Source organism: Coffea arabica, chromosome 7e (assembly GCF_036785885.1).
Source record: "Coffea arabica cultivar ET-39 chromosome 7e, Coffea Arabica ET-39 HiFi, whole genome shotgun sequence".
Classification (NCBI taxonomy): domain Eukaryota; kingdom Viridiplantae; phylum Streptophyta; class Magnoliopsida; order Gentianales; family Rubiaceae; genus Coffea; species Coffea arabica.
Genome location: NC_092323.1, coordinates 11,992,397 through 12,011,880, shown reverse-complemented (window position 1 = coordinate 12,011,880; position 19,484 = coordinate 11,992,397). Strand labels below are relative to the sequence as shown.

The window sequence follows — 19,484 nt, the reverse complement described above, 5'->3', positions numbered from 1 at the left end:
ATGCTTCATAAGGGTATACTGGGATATATCCACTTGATATCTTTTGCTAACATAAGCACATTGGGTTCCAAGTACATGAAAATGAGGGGTGTATACCTAATTTTCGAAATTAAAGGGAGCTAGGTAAAATTATCAGAAACCTTGGGGAAGGTTTCTGAGATTTCTGAAATTATCCCATGATTTTGATGCAACAACACTCTGGCCCCAATGGTTGAGCTTCTGATTGGTCAAGTGGCCTAAATTTCTTAGAACTTGTACCTTGTTCGGGTCTATAAATTGATAGTAGGCAGACACACTCAAGAGCTCTACCACTGTGCTTTACATTCAGCCATAGACCAAAATGGCAGCATTAGTTCAAATCAAGGAGACATCATCTCCATGGAAGAAGCTCCTAGGCTATATAGGTCCTGGGATTTTAGTTTCTGTGGCATATCTTGATCCTGGGAATTGTGAGTAACCCGCTAACTAATCTTATTGTGTGACACTCTTTTTCTAGTCTTTTTTTTTTTTTAATAAAAAAAACTTGGCTAAATGATGAGTTGCATGTATATGCAGTGGAGACAGATTTGCAAGCTGGTGCTGACCACAAATACGAGGTAATTCTATGCTGCTTTCTAGCTCATATCTAACTTTTTCCCCCCCTTCACTAGTGTCTCCATGCCTTCAAGATCTCGAGCATACTTAATTTGAAAATCTGTACAGTTGCTATGGATTGTCTTTGCTGGGCTTTTATTCGCGCTTTTGATTCAATCTCGATCAGCAAATCTAGGGGTGGCCACAGGTCAATTTTTCTACAATCTATTTGGCCATGAATTTCTCTCAATAATGCATGAGGCATATTGGTCACAAATAGTAATACATGTAGTAATGTTTGTGCTACTTTTATTTATGTGCATAACATGCATGCTAAGCGCATTATGAAAGGAGCTACACCTCCCCACGTCCAATATGAAGGAAAGAGGGGCCTCAAGGATTCAACGCAACTGTTCTTGATCTAGTAACACCGATGGCCTTAGTTTAGTGATTAAAGTTGAGACTTAATACAGTTCTAAGTTTCGATCCCATTCTTTCTCTCCGTTCCTTAAACCTTTTTTTTTTTTTTTTTTGCCTAAAAGAAATTTTTTTAAAAAAATTTATAGTTATCTTAGTTAGTGGGCACTCATTAATATAAAGTTAATTTTTCATAAAAGCAAACTTAATTTGAAATTGCGTCTAAACTTAAGGAAGATCATAAATATAATTTGTGTGTACTCACATGATAAATAAGCTATAACTCAAGTCCTAATGGATACCCTTTAAAAAAATTCCTTTTAGTGATTATATAATTGTTTTGTTTCCAAGGGGCACCCATTAAGAGAGGAGGTTTTAGGTGTTAATTTCTTCGAAAAGCGAACTTATTTAGGAAAGTGCCCAAAAACAGAGGTATAATAAATTGTGAATGTGTTTATTCACATAATCAGTTAGATATAATTTAAGTATATTAACGATACTCATTAGAGTTTTTTTTTTTTTTTTTTTAAATTCTCAGTAGAACTAATCTCACTATTGAATTCAAAAGGTAGGGCTGTGGCATAATCTCCACCCTCTACACACTCAGTCATATATATATATATGTATGTATTCCACAGTCCAAAGCTGCATTTGCTCAGACTTGCATGACCAATAGGTATCAAATGGATGTCTTAGACTTCAAGAAGAATTCAAGATGAAATCTTCATGTCTATGGTACACTTTAGTTTCCAAGAGCTTAGGTGAAATTTTGCCATGACTGACTGAAACATATTGAATCAGTGGAAGTTTTGCCATGTCTATATATTTAATTTAGGATTAAGCAACTATGACTTTGATGAGGGGAATCTAATATCCACCCATTAACCAAACAGATTTCCTTAGAAGTTTAATACACTATTGTCCTAACTAGTTAAATTGCTTTGTTACTAATCAACCGACACCGTTAGCCAGCTCATCTGGGTCCTGCTGAAATAAAGGCCATCTGGGTCGTTTTATTTAAGCGCCGGACTGTCGGGCTAGTTTCATTTAGTGAGGTATGGACCTAGCAACTAAATGTCAATCAGATGTCTTCTCTCAACAGCCGGGCCCAGTTTTGATTGGAAATCGGATGGACGTGTTCTTTTAAGAGCTAGGCCCAGTTTCAATCCGGAATTTAATGTTGAAGTTAAAGTTAAAATTTTTTTTTTTTTGAAATTTTTTTTCTTGTGGATTTTTTTTTTTTTTGGCCATAAAGCACGATAAGAAAACCTGCAAAATATGATTTGTTCAAGTTGGACTAGCTGGTGGAAGCGTTTTATTGAATTACCGGTACTCATAATATGGAATAATAAACAGGAAAACATTTATCTGAACACTGCAAGAAAGAATATCCAAAATCAGTGAACATTTGTCTCTGGATGCTTGCTGAGATTGCTGTGATAGCTGCTGATATCCCAGAAGGTTCGGATACTATATTCTCTACTCAGTAAGAACGTGGAAAATTATCAGAACAGATATTCTCAGGGCTTGTATAGATTGAGAAAATTTGCATCATAAATTTTTATGGTCTTTCATGCAGTAATTGGCACAGCTTTTGCACTCAACATTCTCTTCCGGATACCAATATGGTCAGGGGTGTTGCTAGCAGGTCTAAACACTCTTGTTTTGCTTGGTTTGCAGCGCTATGGCGTGAGTAATTATAGAGCAAGAAATCAGTTTTTGAACTTTCATTTATGCACTAGGTCCATTTTAGAGATAACGTTTAGGCTTCTTTTCCAATAATTTTCCATTGCTCTTGCAGATAAGGTTGCTTGAAGGCGTAATCGGCATACTATTGTTGGTCTTGGGTGGTTGCTTCTTCTCTATGATGGTGCATGCTAGGCCTAGTGTTAAGGAGATTGCTATGGGGTTGGTTATTCCCAGATTGAGCGGTGGAAGTGCCACAAGAGATGCCGTTGCTCTTTTAGGAGCCTTGATCATGCCGTAATTTCGCAAGATTCTCCAGCCTTGATTTAAGTTGAATTGTTGATTTAGACTTATTCGTGAATCACCACTTCTGATGCAGGCACAATCTTTTTCTTCATTCGGCTTTAGTCATCTCCAGAAAGATAACCCGTTCCCCAGATGGTATCAGGGTGAGTGAAGTTACCAGCCATCCATCAATTACTCAATTCTTTAAAGGAATATTTCAATGCTGCCTATATCTATCATAAACAGATTTTAAGGCTATTTCTGACTTGCATTTCCTCTATTGTGAGTCTTTGACAGAGCGCAAGCAGATGCTTCTTGCTCGAAAGCAGTTTAGCTCTCTTATTTGCATTCCTGATAAACGTTGCAGTTATAGCTGTTAGTGGTAGCGTTTGCTCGTATCCAAACATCTCCTCAGAGAGCAAGAAACAATGCAAAAATATCACTCTTGACTCCGCTGCTTTTCTGCTTAAGGTCTACCTGCTAGCTAGACTAATCCTACATTGAATTCATTCTTGACAACAGTATTGATCAATGGAATCATCGAAGAATGTTTGTTCATTCTTAACCTATGATGTCGAAACAGGACGCTTTAGGCAAGTGGAGCTCAAAGCTCTATGCTATCTCTTTGCTTGCTTCGGGTCAGAGTTCAACTGTTACAGGAACCTATGCAGGCCAGTATATTATGCAGGTAAAATTTGCAGAAAGAAACATATATCAGGGCGCAGAACAACACTAACCATAAAACTAGTGAAACGTTATTTTGCAGGGTTTTTTAGATTTGAGAATGAAGCTGTGGCTGCGAAATTTGCTAACAAGATGCATTGCCATAGCTCCAAGCTTGGTGGTCTGCAGTGTAGGCGGATCTGCAGGAGCTGGCAGGCTAATCATCATTGCTTCTGTAACGTCAAAACTTTTTAACTTAATATTGGTAATTAACCATGTGAGCGAAACAATGTCTAACAAAGGATCTATGCTTGGGAGGAGCACAGATGATCTTGTCCTTTGAGCTCCCATTTGCACTAATTCCCCTGCTCAAGTTCACAGGCAGTGCGGCAAAAATGGGGCTCCATAAGAATTCTATTGTGGTAAAGTTGTAACCTTGTGTTCCATACCTGCAAGGCTGAATTATGGGTGGTGGGGAGGATACTTTGGTCACTCTCCTGCAAATCAAGCAGCTAGTTAATTTCTACAGGTATCTCTGTGCACTTGGCTCTTGGGACTTTGCTCAATTGCGATCAACATATATTTCTTGAGTACAAGTCTGCTGGGATGGATTACAAACAAGAAGATGCCCAAGGCTGCAAGCATTCTTTCAGGACTTCTAATCTTTCCGCTAATTACACTATACATTGCACTGTTGGCATACTTGATATTGAAGCCAGAAACCGCTTCCCAAGGTTCCACGGATTTTGATACAGATTCAAACCACCACGATGAAGCAGAAGTCGAGCCAAGAGCAGAATTCAACCATACCCAGAGAACTGGCGAGATTGAAATCGATAGCATTACTTGCAGTTAGAAGCAGTTGCATCTTTAGCTCGATTGTGTGGTGGAGAATATTGAAGAATCACTGTTCGGTCCTTCAGTGTTGAAATGTGTCGGCATCAGAATACATTACTCTTTGATTCACGTAAAGAAACATCATCAAACTGCATTTCTTTGGGATTGACCCTACAAATGAAATATCTAAATAAAGCAATCGAAAGTTGTAAACTTTGTCCTATTTCAATGAGGTTATCAGAGTTCATTGATATATACAAAAAAGAACAGATTAAGATCCTTAACTGAATAAAAGAAGCAAAAAACAGTAATAAACGCCCAGTCATGCCTCCATAATCTGTACCGTCTACGAGTTAAAAACTAGAATACAACTTCCTTTCCTCTTCTTTGTTAATGTTTTTGTTGATAACTAGGATACAACACAACAAACTGTTGACAAGCAATTTAAAATACAAGAGTTGCTCCGTAGCCATCTCCAAACAGGTTCAGAGGCAACATATGGCGACGAACTTGTAAATTTAGTACTTGATCAAATAGTGGCGCAACCAGAGTTCATACATGACCATATGAAAAGCATCGTATTTGACAGGAGGTGTATTCCACTGAAAATGCTTCTGAATCTGCATGAAAACAAAGCGATCATCAGTGCCACCATGCAATTAACCAAGAAAACATTCTTTTGTTTAATATGTATAAACCAGCCTCTTTGTATGTACAATGCATCTAACCCCTTAGTTTAGAATATCTATAAAGGAAGTTGCTGTAGCCAAAAAGACTTCAGTAGAACAGAAACACCTGAAAATTCCCCTCCCCCTTTCCACCCCAAAGAAATCCCATTCCAGCAGAGAGTGGCCAGCCTTACCTTGACTAGATTATTGTGCAAAGAAACAAATTCTGTTTGAGTTATGCTTTTGAGGATTTGCTTCAGCTGATAAACATCTTTCTGCTTGAGAATGACTGAAAATTTCTTCCAGTCAAGGATGTCATTGAATGGCAAGTCATAATAGTCAGAAAGTATCACTGCACAAAATACGCCCATCCAATTAGAGAAATAATCAGATACTTCAACAAAGAATCCAGAAACAAATGAGCCAAGTCATACAAAAAAGGCACATAATTCACAAATAGGACATACAATAGTAAACAAAGTCCTAATGTCCCACAATATGATAGTAAACAGGAAAATAATCAATTTTCGGATATCACTTCTCCCGTAGCTGGGTAACGTGTAAGAACACAGGCCACATGTCGCCATAACTACGAAGCTCCATCTGGGGTATCATGTTCAAGGTGGAGCACCAGTCAGTAACACAGACTCCAACTGAAGACAAATTTAACCCTTGACTCCCCAAATCAGGTGACCAGCCAACAGAATAAAACTGCAGACTGTATTTTCACTTGATTACTCAGTAACTCTGGAACCCATCTTGTGCTAAGGTTGTTCTCTCTGTTCTTCAATCTAGCATGGAATTGGATTAGGAAAGATTCTGTATCAAAGAAACAAGAGACCCGTGCAATTTTTCTGATTGCTTAATTGCTAAAGTAGATAAAGTTAAGAACCCACCAATTCTCCTACTAGGAGTAGGTAAAAGACAAGGTGCAACCCCCATTGCTTTCAAAAAGTGTTACTCTACTGTCACAAGAATACTGAAATGCCAGGTTGCTGCCTGCTTTTAGCTCTGAAGTCAAAGCTAGCCATGCATATTATTCCATAACGTATTTCCAAATTTATCATGCATCACAAGCAATTAGAGAAAGTTGTTAAAGGATACTACATATTAAAGAATTATGTTGTTACCAGGAATACACCCATAATGTATGGAATCTGCTATGCGAGCACTATTGACCTGGGAGCCACCAGGGCAGATGCAGAATTTAGACCTGTAAAATTTCTTTTGATACACCAGTTCTCCAGTAGCCCTGCTTATTCTGCTGTCTTTGACATAAAGTTCTGTGTCATTCATCCATTCACGTGCCAAAATAACCCTGATTTTAGAGTTCCTACTACCAGCCCAGTAACCAAGTATGGTCCTGCAAACACCTATATTGTTAGCTACGCATAATTAATCATTTAATTATAAGGTAATACCTTTAAAAGGTGTCTACTTCATATAGTTCCCTGAACCATACAGAAGCTGTACTGTTGTTGAACTTGATCAGACAATGATGTGATAAACCAAGTAAGCATACATAAAATCTAATAGCAGAATAAGGGTAGCTTTCCTGTATTAGATTAAAACTAGCCCAAGGTACTTTTCAAGTTGCATTCTGAGTTAATGTACTTACTGTGGGATCGCAGTGTGAGTATAACCCAAAAAAATAAATAAGCAAGCAACCCAGTCAAGTCCAGGTAAATGACAAACAAGAAAATATGCCTGACCACTAAAATTTGCACTTCTGAGACGAAAGCAGAAGCTTTTTCCCGAAATAATAATAATATGTGAGGTATACGAAAAACCCAGTATACTTTCAAACAATAAATCTCATCTAACCAGGAAGCATAAAATCAATACATAAATTACACAACCAAGTTGAAACCAAGACACTGCTACCTGTTTTCAACATCATTTCCTCCCCGTGGAAGGGCAAAAGGCTGCAGCACTTGGGGAAGAGCAACATCTTTGTGTGGAATAAACCCAACATCATAGCTTGGGGAGCATGCAACCCGTATTGAGTTCTTCACAAGAAAAGGAAGTCCTTCTGTTGCCCTGACTCCAACATCTTGACAAACTACAAAGAAGTGATCTGCACCCAGGGTCCTATTCCAATAAGGGTACTTGGCTATTAAACTCTCAACATACTCCTTCACAATCACGGTCATGTTTTCATATGATGTAGCCTGAAATGTCATCATGAAATCATCAAGCTATGTCACAAAATCCAAGGACATCTTGGGAAAGAATATTGATTTGATTTACTGGAACAATCATTTAGACATCTACCCTATCATACTGGAAGGAGTTGGAAAGCATAACAGCATTTGCAGAAAGTAGATATATTATGTACAAGCATCTCATATATCAAGGCTTACATGATAATTCTAATCACCTTAGAAGTGGCTGGCAACAAAATTGCAGCATTAATACAATACTGTCCAATAAAAAACAAAAAAGAAACTTCCGGTTGAGTTTAATATGAACCAGTAGGCAAAGGAAGCCACAAGCTACATGGACTTGCTTATGCAATCCAACTTTTAATCTCCTTACTTTAGGTTTAAGATATACAGAAGGACCAGACAGATAGCTGAATGTCAAAGTAATTGCTTTGTATTGTAAACGGGTAAACCTTTTAAGATTCAGATTATGCAAGCTTAAATGTCCCCAATACGTTACGCACTACGGGGCAAGATAGAGTATCATGTAAGATCATGAACTTGAAGACTAGTTCAGGTACAAACAAATGCTACTACTAAATCCAACTGCTAAATAGTCTATATCAACAAGACTTTTTCAATTCCAACTCAGGGTGTCTGTGTATGCAAAGACCCTTTCGCCTTAAGAAATCAAGTAAATGTACCCAAAATAATACTATCAAATAAGTCATTTATATTTCATTCTTTCCAGGGCCATTTTCCTGCCAAGTGCCCCCTGTCAGTAGAAAACCTTACATGGCAACACACTCTTGCAAATCAAAACCAGTCCTTGGATATTATCACTCAACTACATCATCTTCTCTTCATTCACCGAAAAAGTTAAAAAAAACTGAACCAAGAAAGCAAAAAACATCAGCATCCATATCAATGCACTTCAACTAATCAAACTTAAGCACACTATACCAGTCCTCTCATCTTATGACAAGAGATTGGGATGAAAAACAAGTCAGCCTTATCCGGATCATCGGTAATGAATCTACTCTCCCTAATATTCTGAAAAAAGTAGCCCTCACTTGCATACTTCCCGGTCAGCTTCCTCGGCGTCTGATAATAAGTTTTGGGATCACCATCCCGGTAAATGTACACCTTAAACTTCCTTTCCATTTCCGCATAATTCAACCGAAATACCTCTGGCGAATGAAATACATCGGACGACACTTCATCTTCCCCCTCTACCCTCTCTGCTTGATTGATTCCATCTTTATCTACAACACGCACCTGCGGAATCATCAAAAGATTAGAATTTGTGAAAAGGGTATTCGATTCAGAGGATTTTTATCAACGGGATGGGAAGAGTGAGTAGAAATATGTACCTGAGGGGCGAAAAGAGTGGTGGAAGGTGGTGTAGATGATGAGATAGAAGGGGAATTGAGGGATTTGATAGAGAGACAAGTGAATGAGAGAAGAGTGACAATGGCTAGAGTTAGGAGGGACCCCTGAAGAGTGCAGATGGCAGCTGTTGGCGGGGTTTGTGTGGGTTTTGCCGCCGACATCGGCGGAGCTGGAGGTGTTTGTCAGTGGTTTTTTCCCTGGGGTGGTGATATTTTATTACTAAAGCACTGCTTTCGCAGGAAATTGGAAGAATGTGTATATGCGTGTGAAGTGTGTGAATGTGTATGTTCTATGAAGCCTTGAGCTTTTACGGCGGTGGCGGTGGCGGTGGCGCTGGTGTTTGCGGTGGTAAAGGTGGTGGCGGGATGGTTGCCGCGGCTGGTGGATTTGGGCAGACGTATAAATAAGGCCAAAGACAGCTAGTAATGTATTTTACTTTTTATGACTATTTTAAAAGCTTTCATCAATTTCAATTTACACCCCAAAATGCTGGACTTTGAGGATTTTTTTTTTTTTTTTTTAAATTTCCTTGGCTTGAATATAGATAGAGGGTTTTTTTCTTTGTACAAAACTAAAATGCATACAACTTACTCGTGCTTGAATTTGATTATCTACATCAAATAACTCGAATTTGACTCCAAATATATCCATACAATATACATATAAAGGAAAAGCACCATAATAATCATTTTTTAAATTTTCAATTGTACCTGTAATTGGAAAAGTAAAGGGGTTCCAATTTGTTGGAAAAAAAAATCTCATGCTAATTTGATATTTGAATACACTAATCCCACTGCCATAAATTTATCCAAACTTCTTTATTGGGTATAAATAAAGTTTGAATTGATTGAGCTCAATTATCACTCAAACTTCTCTAAATTTTTTTTCATTTTAATCTAAACTTCTCTACCATCCTTTACCATTCTTGTACAATTTCTTTGTCCATTAAATGCCAAAAAATTAATTCTAAATAACCAACCAGCCACAAAAAAGGTATTTCATTAGATTGTCTGTATATTTATTACAAAAATGTCAGATCAATTTTGATAAAATAGAATTTCTACCAATGTGATATTTTTGTTTGGTGCACCAACACACCACCATTGAGTCGCAATCCTATCAATTATATCGGCATTGCTGATTTGCAGCCCAATAACATGAGGTCTAATTATTGAATGTATATTACATTTGAAAGAATTATTATTAACTCCTTTTTTTTGGTGATAAAAATTATTGACGCCTTTAATCGGTGGTTTATTTTGAAAAGCACAATAATTTCAGAATAATGGATAGCAAGAGGCATAACAACCTTAGCAATTATAATAATGGATGATTGTTGGAAATTGCTCGTTGGCATCAAACGTATAGGGGACTGTCAAGACCACGCCTTCATTAGGAAGGGGGAAAGGAGAGGGAGAATCAGCAAGAAGGCGTTATCCATATTGACCGAGGAGATCTCCTTCGGAATTAGTACCGTTTCACAGATGGTTCAGGGCCTTCAGGCATTGGCCTGATTGATTTTATAACTAAAACGCCTTCCAAGATGCATCTCCCTAAAAGAATAGACTGAAAATTGTATATTCCATCCCCTACACTTATATCATGCCATTAAAATTTAAAAAAAAATGGAAGCAACCTCAAACCTTATGAAATAAGTTTCCATATTCATGTTGTTCAATATATCCAATTCAGAAAGCAACTAAAATTAATCACAAGGCAGGAGCTGGAGAATGAGGCAATTAAATCGATCAGAACTGAATATTCCAAGCTCATTTGCAACCATATCAGTTGTTGTTGGTGGCTGTGTAATTAGTCTGCGTCAAGAACTGTAATAGTTCAGTGTACTTTTTGCGGCAGGCAGATCTTGTATCATTGTCCCAGGAACGCTTTTCTGCGCACTATAGTTCAAACAGAACGAGATTGAAATTAGCATTAAGCAACAAAGCAATTGGAACGGGAAAAAAAACAGAATCTGTACATTCTTGATTTTGCAAAAGAAAAAGAAAACAAGTTATTGATTGTATCATTAACCCTGTTTATAATTTTTAGTGATCAGGAAACAAAGGAGCGATTACGTAGATGGAATGTCCCTACTTTAGTTCTTTTTTTTCCATGGTTTTGAAATTTTTAGGATGAAGGAGATACTATTGGCTTTGATTTACCTAAAATGGAAGCTGCATGGAAAAGCAAAAACGTTTTCAGAACTTAGATGGTTTTGCCAGAATATGAAGTTTTACTCTTCTTTAGTATTTCTCGCATGGTTGTTTGTGAAAGATAGCTAGAAATAACAGCTTTTGAACAGTCCATCAATCTAATCGTTTTCAAAGCGAAATGCAAGTGAATTTTTCCGCACTAAGATAATTGCATATAATCTGGGAGTAAGGAAGCAAAAAATGAGATGATCAAATGGCACTGGTGAGAGAATGGGAAAGAATCAACGAGAAGCAACTGCTTACTCCATGATATGCCATTAAGATGAGATCAAATGGCACTGGCATATTTGAATCCTCTTCTGGATCTTGAGTGGTCTCATCAGTTGCTTCGGAACTTTCACTTGATTCTAGAGACAAAAAAGAAACTTCTGAAATCAAACTGCACCCATGTATTCCAGAAAATATGACTTGAAAATTTGTAATAAAAGCATAATTTCAATAACTTAAACAGCTTGCATTTTTCCAGCTAGCCTCAAATAACAAAATTATTTTCTTAAATAAACAAAAACACACACACACACACATATGTGGGTGTGTATGTGTATGTGTTAGTTGAAAGGAGAATAGATGTTCATATCGAAAGTTGTTACCTAGTTGAATGCAATGCTTCACAAGACTAGCATACGGCTTACAATTGTTTTTTCTTTCAGCAATGCACTGCAATGTTGCAAGCAAGACGTGTAATTAGAGCTATGGGCAATACTCCTCCATGTATATAATTTTTGTTGAACTGGGTTCCAATTGGATAGAAAAAAGAAAAAAGAATTGGGTTCCATTTGGCTCTCAATCTCGATAGACTAGGATTCTATCTAAACACAAGCAGAAATTAGCACACAAATGACAGTAATTAAGCTACCAAGACACCATATAAATTTTTAGATGTTTTGCAGGTACACTTAACTGTGTCTGACTTGTATTATTTTGGGGTTATTCTACAAAAAGACGTGCTTTGTACATGAGCTGTAGGCCGTTCCAAGACAAGTAAAGAAAAGTTTTTTTTTTTAAAAAAAAATCATTTTTAAAGTTTATATATATATTTTTTAAGTAAATCTCATATACACTGACAGTGTATACATTATTACCGTTTGATTCATACCATGTGTACAAATTTTGTTTCTATTTTTTTTTTTTTGTCTTTTTGGACGGTATATTTTCATGACCTCATTCCACAACCTTTATCTTGTGTACATTTAACATTGGCAATCATAAGAGAGACTTAGAGAAGGAAATTACGTACGTCTTCTTGGAGGTCGAAAACATGCTTGCAAATTGTAGGAGCCTTTCTGGAGGCAAATGTTGAAGTTTCGGGAGTTAATTTAACTAAGAGATGGAGTGCTTTTTAATTTGACAGGGAATAATAGATATGCTTTCTAGCCAGCACTGGACAACCCTTTCTCGTCTGTAGTCAAGTGTGAAAGTATTAATCGAAATCAAGCATTAACTGTATTATTAGACAAGAGGAAAATCAGAGAGAAATTGCTTACCTAATGCAGTACAATACTTCTCAATAGGAGAAAAGTACTTCTTACAAGTATATGTCTCACTACACTGCAACATCACGTGTAAAGAGTATAGATACATGAGATTTGCAAAACATGGTACCTTTATGACTTTACATTATAAATTGTACCCATCTCTAGTTGAGTTGTTGTGTTCTTCATAATTAAAGGTACCTTTACATTATAAATTGGGACACTATCTATCTTAGTTTTTGATAGTTGGAAACTTAATTAATTCCATCTTTTCCTTTTCTTTACATAACTCTATTAAATTCCTTCCTTCCTTCCTTCTTCTTCTTCTTGTTTCCTTTTTTTTTTTTTTAAAGGAAAAAAGAGAGACTCATTTCTTCTTTGGGGTTTGGTGCAAATATTTGATATTTTACCCTTTACACTTGTCATAGTGGCAGAAACCTACTTCAAAATGTTAGAATTTCTTGCTATGACATTCTTTCGAGTGTTAGATTGTGTTACATTAACATTCCTTAGAAATAATATCAACAAAATTTTATATATTCTTAACGGTTATTACTTACTGCACGGTACAAACGGGAATCAAAACTCACGATTAGGAAAGGATGGACATAAATTAGACTTCTAAATTCTAATGATAAGAGTAACTTCCAAAAAATTAATAGATGGGGTGGGCAATTGTAATTTCCAAAACCTGAGAGAGGTCCTTGCAATTGCGACAAACTTTAATAGGACACGGTAATCTATCCTGTAATTTTTTGTTTCTTCTTTTCTTTTTGGTCTTACAACTGTTTGTTTGTTGTTAGTTTTACACGCATAATCTTTTGCATGTGTTTTAAGCTTCATAATTACACTATTCACTAGGGTTAGTTTAGTAGACAGGGGAGGGTTCTTACTGCCCGTCATATTCTTTTATTCAAAGTACAAATTCTGAGTCTAGGCACAAATTCCGAATCTGATAATTAGAGGTGGGAAGGATATTGGGAGAGGTGGGAGGTTAAAAAAAAAAAATAAAAAAATGCTTGATTACTCTAAACCCATTAAATACACTTAGACATAAAAGTAATACGCATTCATTTTTCATATACAAATTGATAATAATAAAAAAGAGAAATTTGTGGATGTTCATAAACAACATCTGAATTTTACGCTCTCTGCATCTAACTAGCACACAAATTGCATCAAAATTAAGATAATCGATCGGGTCAGGAAGTTCGATAAACAAGCGCTTCAATCCAATCAAGTGCTAAACTCCGCATGCATCTTTCAGCTTTGAATCCCAAGTTAAAGACGAATGTCACACTGCTAAACAAACAAAAGTAAAATGAATTATGAAATTAAGTTTCACATATTCAGACAAAAGCAATCAAACTGGTAATACGAATTTTCATGTCCGATCTATGAAGTAATTAAAATTGCAGAGATCGAAGGTTGGAGGACCGTTACGATCAATCCTAAATTCTAGAATCCCAATCTAAGTTTAAAAAAAAAAAATCAACACTGTTAAACTCAAAAAATTTTAATAACCGTATTAATATAACATCGTATCTCTCAAATGTTAGAATATCAATACCAATCCCGTCCTTTTTAAACTAAACTTTCAGCTTACATCTTCTTCTGTTCATCTCTAGATTCTCCAAGCAAAGTTAAAAATTAATTTATTAAAGTTGTATTTAAAACATAACTGGTTATTCCACGAGTGAATCTTATTTTTGTTTCCATTAAATAACTGATTATATGATACATTCATATGCACAAGATTAGGAGTGAATTGTTTAATTGCATGAACAAATTAGTATGGTAAGGTTATTATGGTCATTTTGTATGGCCATGAAAAGCAAGTGTAATATTGAAATCTCAAGAAAAACTAGATAAAATTGTCAGAAATCTCGAGGGAAGTTTCTGAAATTATCCTTTCCTCCGAAGGGGCTACAAAAAAATGTCAAATCAATGGACATAGGTGAGATTTTGAAAATCTAAGAAAGTTAAGTGATATTATGAGAAACATCATGGGAGGTTTTTGAAATTATCCCTTTCTAAAAACCATCAACATTTATGATTTAAACCAAAGAATAATCAGTGACTGCAAGGACACAATGGATCAACCTGCCAGTAGAACTCAAAAATTATCATTTTACTCTGATCACTGTGCTATACTTGATAATGTAAAAACTAATAATGAAGCTCCTCAAATTTAAACAAACGCTATCCTGACTCTTCCTCTTTTCTATTTCTAAGTTGGAATCCTCGAACAAATCTGACAAACTACAAGTATGCAAACTGTATGTATTTCTTCAAAGAAAGATATGAAACGGTTGTTTTTTTCCTAGTTGTGATGCCATAGGTCTGGAAACAACTGAGAAAATCAGATGATGATGGAATGTACTTCACTGCTACACAATGAAAGGGGAAATGAAGTTAGTTAAAGTTAGTCATGTTAAACCATCAGCGAGTGCCTTTCTCAATCAGCTTCTACTTCAGAATGGATAAGTTTTTGTTGGTTGTTTTTGTGTGTGACAATGCCTACAAAAACCACTGGATAGTACCTCTGAATCGCTTCAGTAACGCCCGTTCTACACAAGGAAACAAGATTAAATCTTCCTGGGCTGTAACATGTAGAGGAATATCCCACCAGCTACTGAAACATTGAGAGACTCAAACTCCCCCGCCATTGGAATGCTTACAAGCTCGCATTCTTGTTTACTTGTTTCAGAAAGACCATTTCCTTCACGGCCCAAAACAAGGCATAACGGAGTTTCAACTAAAGAGTTTGCGTAGTCTTGAGAAAGGCAAGAAACTGGTTTTGCTTCCGCACCTTTTGCAGGATGGCCAGCCACAATCTTCATGTGAAAAACTCTTCTTAGAGCATCTAAATGCGTCCAACCACCAGACACTATAGGAAGCTGAAAGGAGGCTCCTCGACTTGCTCGTAGGGCTTTATCATTGAATGGGTCACAACAGTCAGAAAGTAAGAACACACCATCCTATTGATATGAGCAATTACATCAGTTTCTTTTAATTCTCTCCAGAATAATGTCTGTGTGAACGAGAGAGAGAGAGAGGAAGAGAATGATGAGAACATGTGTAAAATGTGACAGACTTGTTGCTAGTTACATCTTCGTATAACCAAAGAGAGATAAAAATACTGAAAGGAAGTTCAGTTCTGGATCAATGCACAATACAACTCATCAAGGCAACAACTTCTCAAGCAAAGGGAGTATTTTTGTTCATAAACAGCGTGGGCTTGTCAACAAAGATGAAACCTTGACAAACAAAAGATCATTAGGTTAATGAGCATCATGCCCTCAAAAGCTACTTTTAACCAGAGACAAACATTCTACAAGACATCATGACAAGCACTAGATGCAGATTGCATTTTCTTGATTGTATTACAAGAAAGGAAGGCCAGAAACATTTACTATCTAAACCGGTACAATCTTCCTTACCCATCTAAAGGCCATAGCTGACCTAAGAAGCGTGCCAAGATTACCAGGGTCCTGCAATGAACAGTCATCATGAGCTTGTGATTTGCAGACCATCCAAAAGGAGCTAGTACACAAGCAGCAAGAACTATTGATAGCCTGAATTATAATGGGTTCCCCAAAAATTCATTCAAGATCTGAAACTTCCAATTAAGTTATTTCCATTTCGTACCATAAGTACTGTCTATTGGTAAGGACCCCACGAGCTTAAATGACACTATGTCATAGAAATAAGCTCTGTTCCAAACTGAAATAGTCTAGATCCAAGATAGTTTGGCTTGTCTTTCTTCTGAATTAGTAAGCGACTATTATTGTAGCATTTATAAACCAAAATGCTAAAGGCTTACTGGATCAAGATGGTCCAGGGTTTTCTTTTACATGGCTATCTAGGTTATGCAATTTGGTTTTCTTACTAAGATCAATTAGCAGATTTACTTTACTGGTGCAAGATAGTATCAGACAAAGAATCGATGTTTTGGTAAACCTTTTAAAAAAATTAAGGGAGCAAGATGGGCACATCATCTGCATCCCCTTCGTTTAGGCTGTTGACACTGGTGCTTTGAATTCTCTGATTAGAAAGAATTTGGGGTGTAATATAACTTCAAAACTAGGAGACAATTGATGACCTCAATCCACCATGAAAAGGGTGATCTGGAAGGATTTCTTTCTCCAGGAAAAAAATGAACAAATAGAAATGGTAAGAATAGTAATTGTTAGGAAAATAACCTGAACTCCATCTAGGACTAATATCCGATAAGGAGATGGGAACCATTTATGACAATCTTCTTCTTTCAGATAACTACCAATGCTATGAAATGTTGAGGGAATTCTTATTAGCGCAGCCATGTCAATGGAATCAGTTGATTGCAGCCCAGAAAGTTTCTTCATCACCAGTGAACTAACTTTGACATGTCGAATTGACTGATTATTCAAGTATTCAGGAACATTAGTGTTATCAAGCACAAGTAAGCATTCTATTGCAGTAAGTCCATCTTCAATTTTGTTTTGAAATCTGTATAGCTCCCTGAAAAAGTTTATAACAATCATGTAAATACTCTGCAGTAGAAATAACAAAATCAGAGGAAAAAGAGCTAAGCACGAGGCATCAATGATGATCTTATGAGCATGCAGTAAGCATTCATTATCATGTTTAACCAGAGTTCTTCTTGAACTATTATTCACACCTCCACCTAAAGCCTCCTATTTATTTCTCAAGCCCTGCACAAAACTGGTTCCCTCATCTTTTCCCTAAAATTGGAGTTGTTTTCCACTCAAGTTGCAATAACATTGATTCCTTTACTTTCTCTAGATTCCCAAGTCATAGCTTTGATCATAGAAAATAAACATCTATGAACTAATTGATTCCTCACGGCATTACACAGCAGTAGAATTGCAGAATGATATCTCTGCCAGGATTTTCCTCACTTAGAGAGACATCTGCAATAGTCAGTAAAATCATTAATCTTAAATTGTTAACTGCAATCACTAAAATTTCACTCCTTTGCTGACCATCCCAATGCAAACCACAAACTGTCACACACTAACACAAGCATTTGCACAAACACTCACAAGACATATCAAAAACAAGAAACAAAATCCCGTAGAAACACAATTAGCAAAACCCCATTCCAGTACATACATCTTACTTCATAATGAACCAAGATTAACAAATGTTCAAGAAAACAGGAATTTAGCGATGCAGAGATAGAAAGCCAAGAGACCTTATAGGAGTAGAGCCCACGAGAATGACTGAGCCATGAGAGTGGCGATAAGAAGAGCTCTGGCGAAGCTTTAAACAATGCTTCACAAATGGGTTTGATGTGCTGGTGATGGTTTTCACATGGGAAGGTAAAGGTAGAGTCTTTACTGAATTCTGGCCATTTTCATGTTCATCAGTTTTTGCAGCATAATAAGGTTTTGAGCTACGCAGAAGTTGAACTCTGGGGTTAAATTTCAATGGGTTATCGGGCTTAGAATCTAGTGGTTTATACAGCTGTGAAGGAATAGATGAGAACCAGAGAAGCTTCATGCATTGCATACTTGTTCTTTTTCTCGCTCTGTGGCCTTTTCTCTTCGGTTGGAATAGAATTTTAAACTAGCAATCTTCTGTTGTTGTTCTCAATCCCGAAGCCTGGCAAAAGTTTCTAGCAGCAAGATGCAACTAATAAGTACTCCATCTTTTTCCCATATGAGAAAGGCTAATTAAGCTATTATTCATGCTTTACAACTCCCCGTCTCACTGTTATTGCTGTGTTTTAAACGAAGATGCAACATTTCCTTCGAAAAAAAAAAACCAAGACGCAACAGCAGTTGCATAAGCAAAATGTTTTTGTTGGAAGGTTGGAGCTTGGTTTGTTTATTTTTTGTTCTTTGTTTTGTAGATATGGCCTTATCATTGATATTATTAATAATTTTGGGTGAAATGGTGGCCCAATGTTTTTGGGTTTGTTAATAACGTAGATGTATTGGTATTGAAAGATGGTTGGGCTGGACTACCCTGGATTTTTCAACATTAAACATTTGGTTCTTGGTATTGCGTTTCTTTTGAAGCTCTAAAATTGAAGTGCTGTTGTCTATCTTACAATCAGCCCTGCGTTCACCCTTTGAATTATGTAGTCAATCAAGAGTAATTTTATTTCTAATATGTTCATTCAACCTTTTTTTTTTTGGTAAAAAAGAGTGAGTTCGGTTCCGATCACTATCATGGATTAGGACAAGCTTCCGGGACCATAGGTCACTTACAGAGATATTTACAGATCACCCATCAACACAGTCCTCATATCGGCAACAAGATTCAAACACACGACCTTTTTATGAGGAAGTGACCTGTCTTTGCTAACTGAGCCAACTTGTATTGGCTCATTCAACTCCTTGTTCATGCAGATGGACTTGCATTCAGAGGGATTTCTGTTTTCTTTTTACAGATCCAGATGATTGCATCCCTCACCTCAAGTGGTTTTAGCACATGTAATGGAACCAATCATTATAGTTGTTTTTTTTTTTGTTTTTCTTTTTGGCTTTGGATTTTTAAAAGAAAAGCTGTTGAGATATTAAATAGGATTGAAGTTTTGTCAATATCTCAAGAGACTACAAACTTGAGATCCAATTCCATCTCCAGGGGGCAGTGGCTGATCGTTTTCTGAAGACAATAAAGTTGGGATAACTCAATAGATTCTCTACTTGCACGCTTGGCCCTTTTTATGTTTTGTTATTTTTGCTTTGTCCTTTTCTTGCTTCAACCTTCTTTTCTGAATCTTTGAAATTAGGTGATCTTTAATTAGCACTGCTTTAAGTTATTCAAAATTGTTACTTATGTTCTACTACTTAATATTATTCTTATTCTCCTCCCCTTCATTGATCTTTAAACCATGCTTTTCTTGCAATAATTGCTGAGTATTTCATTATTTTCTTGTCAGTTGTTACTGCAGGTAAAAGTATAAGAATTCTGCCCAATCACTTCAGATCCTACTTCTACCAAGGTCTCTTCTATTTTATTTCTGCAATCAATTTTAGGTAATAGATTCAAGTTGTCGCTAAGTTCAAATTGGGATTTTTTTTTTTGTTGGCTTAAGATGTATCATTGTTGTACTTCAACTCAAATCTTGAAACTCATTCAACACCTAGGGTAAGCTAGCTAGCGGATATTAATATATGC

General features: G+C 36.5%; 3 protein-coding genes across 6 annotated transcripts; 1 reads left to right on the top strand and 2 right to left on the bottom strand.

Annotated features, from left to right (window-relative positions):
• The first annotated feature begins 301 nt into the window (after nucleotides 1–301).
• Nucleotides 302–4,684, top strand: LOC113702194 (metal transporter Nramp7.2). Of its 2 annotated transcripts, XM_027223258.2 has the most exons (12): nucleotides 302–449; nucleotides 556–596; nucleotides 703–781; nucleotides 2,347–2,451; nucleotides 2,570–2,679; nucleotides 2,792–2,973; nucleotides 3,056–3,125; nucleotides 3,259–3,432; nucleotides 3,545–3,649; nucleotides 3,728–3,859; nucleotides 3,951–4,046; nucleotides 4,154–4,684. In XM_027223258.2, exons 1-12 carry the CDS (start codon nucleotides 341–343, stop codon nucleotides 4,478–4,480), a joined length of 1,530 nt encoding a protein of 509 aa, XP_027079059.2. In that variant the 5' UTR covers nucleotides 302–340; the 3' UTR covers nucleotides 4,481–4,684. The 2 variants fall into 2 exon arrangements, with proteins under 2 accessions (XP_027079059.2, XP_027079060.2); XM_027223259.2 differs by lacking the exon at nucleotides 703–781 and having other exon boundaries at nucleotides 353–449.
• Nucleotides 4,666–9,083, bottom strand: LOC113702195 (probable glycosyltransferase At5g03795). Of its 2 annotated transcripts, XM_027223260.2 has the most exons (6): nucleotides 8,647–9,080; nucleotides 8,237–8,551; nucleotides 7,014–7,300; nucleotides 6,260–6,492; nucleotides 5,324–5,481; nucleotides 4,666–5,081 (listed from the first exon to the last, which is right to left on the bottom strand). In XM_027223260.2, exons 1-6 carry the CDS (start codon nucleotides 8,824–8,826, stop codon nucleotides 4,980–4,982), a joined length of 1,275 nt encoding a protein of 424 aa, XP_027079061.2. In that variant the 5' UTR covers nucleotides 8,827–9,080; the 3' UTR covers nucleotides 4,666–4,979. The 2 variants fall into 2 exon arrangements, with proteins under 2 accessions (XP_027079061.2, XP_071915425.1); XM_072059324.1 differs by lacking the exon at nucleotides 4,666–5,081 and having other exon boundaries at nucleotides 5,402–6,128; nucleotides 8,647–9,083.
• Nucleotides 9,084–13,393: 4,310 nt separating this feature from the next.
• LOC113701188 (uncharacterized) lies at nucleotides 13,394–18,181 on the bottom strand. 2 transcript variants are annotated; one of them, XM_072058702.1, is made up of 5 exons: nucleotides 17,551–18,181; nucleotides 16,556–16,853; nucleotides 15,794–15,844; nucleotides 14,894–15,331; nucleotides 13,394–13,649 (listed from the first exon to the last, which is right to left on the bottom strand). In XM_072058702.1, exons 1-4 carry the CDS (start codon nucleotides 17,865–17,867, stop codon nucleotides 14,939–14,941), a joined length of 1,059 nt encoding a protein of 352 aa, XP_071914803.1. In that variant the 5' UTR covers nucleotides 17,868–18,181; the 3' UTR covers nucleotides 13,394–13,649; nucleotides 14,894–14,938. The 2 variants fall into 2 exon arrangements, with proteins under 2 accessions (XP_071914803.1, XP_071914802.1); XM_072058701.1 differs by lacking the exon at nucleotides 13,394–13,649 and having other exon boundaries at nucleotides 14,427–15,331.
• Between the last annotated feature and the right edge of the window lie 1,303 nt (nucleotides 18,182–19,484).

Coding starts and splice junctions, on each gene's coding strand:
- LOC113702195 (XM_027223260.2), bottom strand. CDS start 8,826: ATGTCGGCGGCAAAACCCACACAAACCCCGCCAACAGCTGCCATCTGC. Junction 7,301..8,236: donor GTCATAAGATGAGAGGACTG/GTATAGTGTGCT, acceptor ATGACATTTCAG/GCTACATCATATGAAAACAT. Junction 5,482..6,259: donor ACATTATGGGTGTATTCCTG/GTAACAACATAA, acceptor TATTTTGTGCAG/TGATACTTTCTGACTATTAT.
- LOC113701188 (XM_072058702.1), bottom strand. CDS start 17,867: ATGCAATGCATGAAGCTTCTCTGGTTCTCATCTATTCCTTCACAGCTG. Junction 15,845..16,555: donor TAGTCCTAGATGGAGTTCAG/GTTATTTTCCTA, acceptor TGTTCATTGCAG/GACCCTGGTAATCTTGGCAC. Junction 15,332..15,793: donor CAGCTATGGCCTTTAGATGG/GTAAGGAAGATT, acceptor TCATATCAATAG/GATGGTGTGTTCTTACTTTC.
- LOC113702194 (XM_027223258.2), top strand. CDS start 341: ATGGCAGCATTAGTTCAAATCAAGGAGACATCATCTCCATGGAAGAAG. Junction 2,680..2,791: donor TTGGTTTGCAGCGCTATGGC/GTGAGTAATTAT, acceptor TTGCTCTTGCAG/ATAAGGTTGCTTGAAGGCGT. Junction 3,860..3,950: donor GGCTAATCATCATTGCTTCT/GTAACGTCAAAA, acceptor GGAGGAGCACAG/ATGATCTTGTCCTTTGAGCT.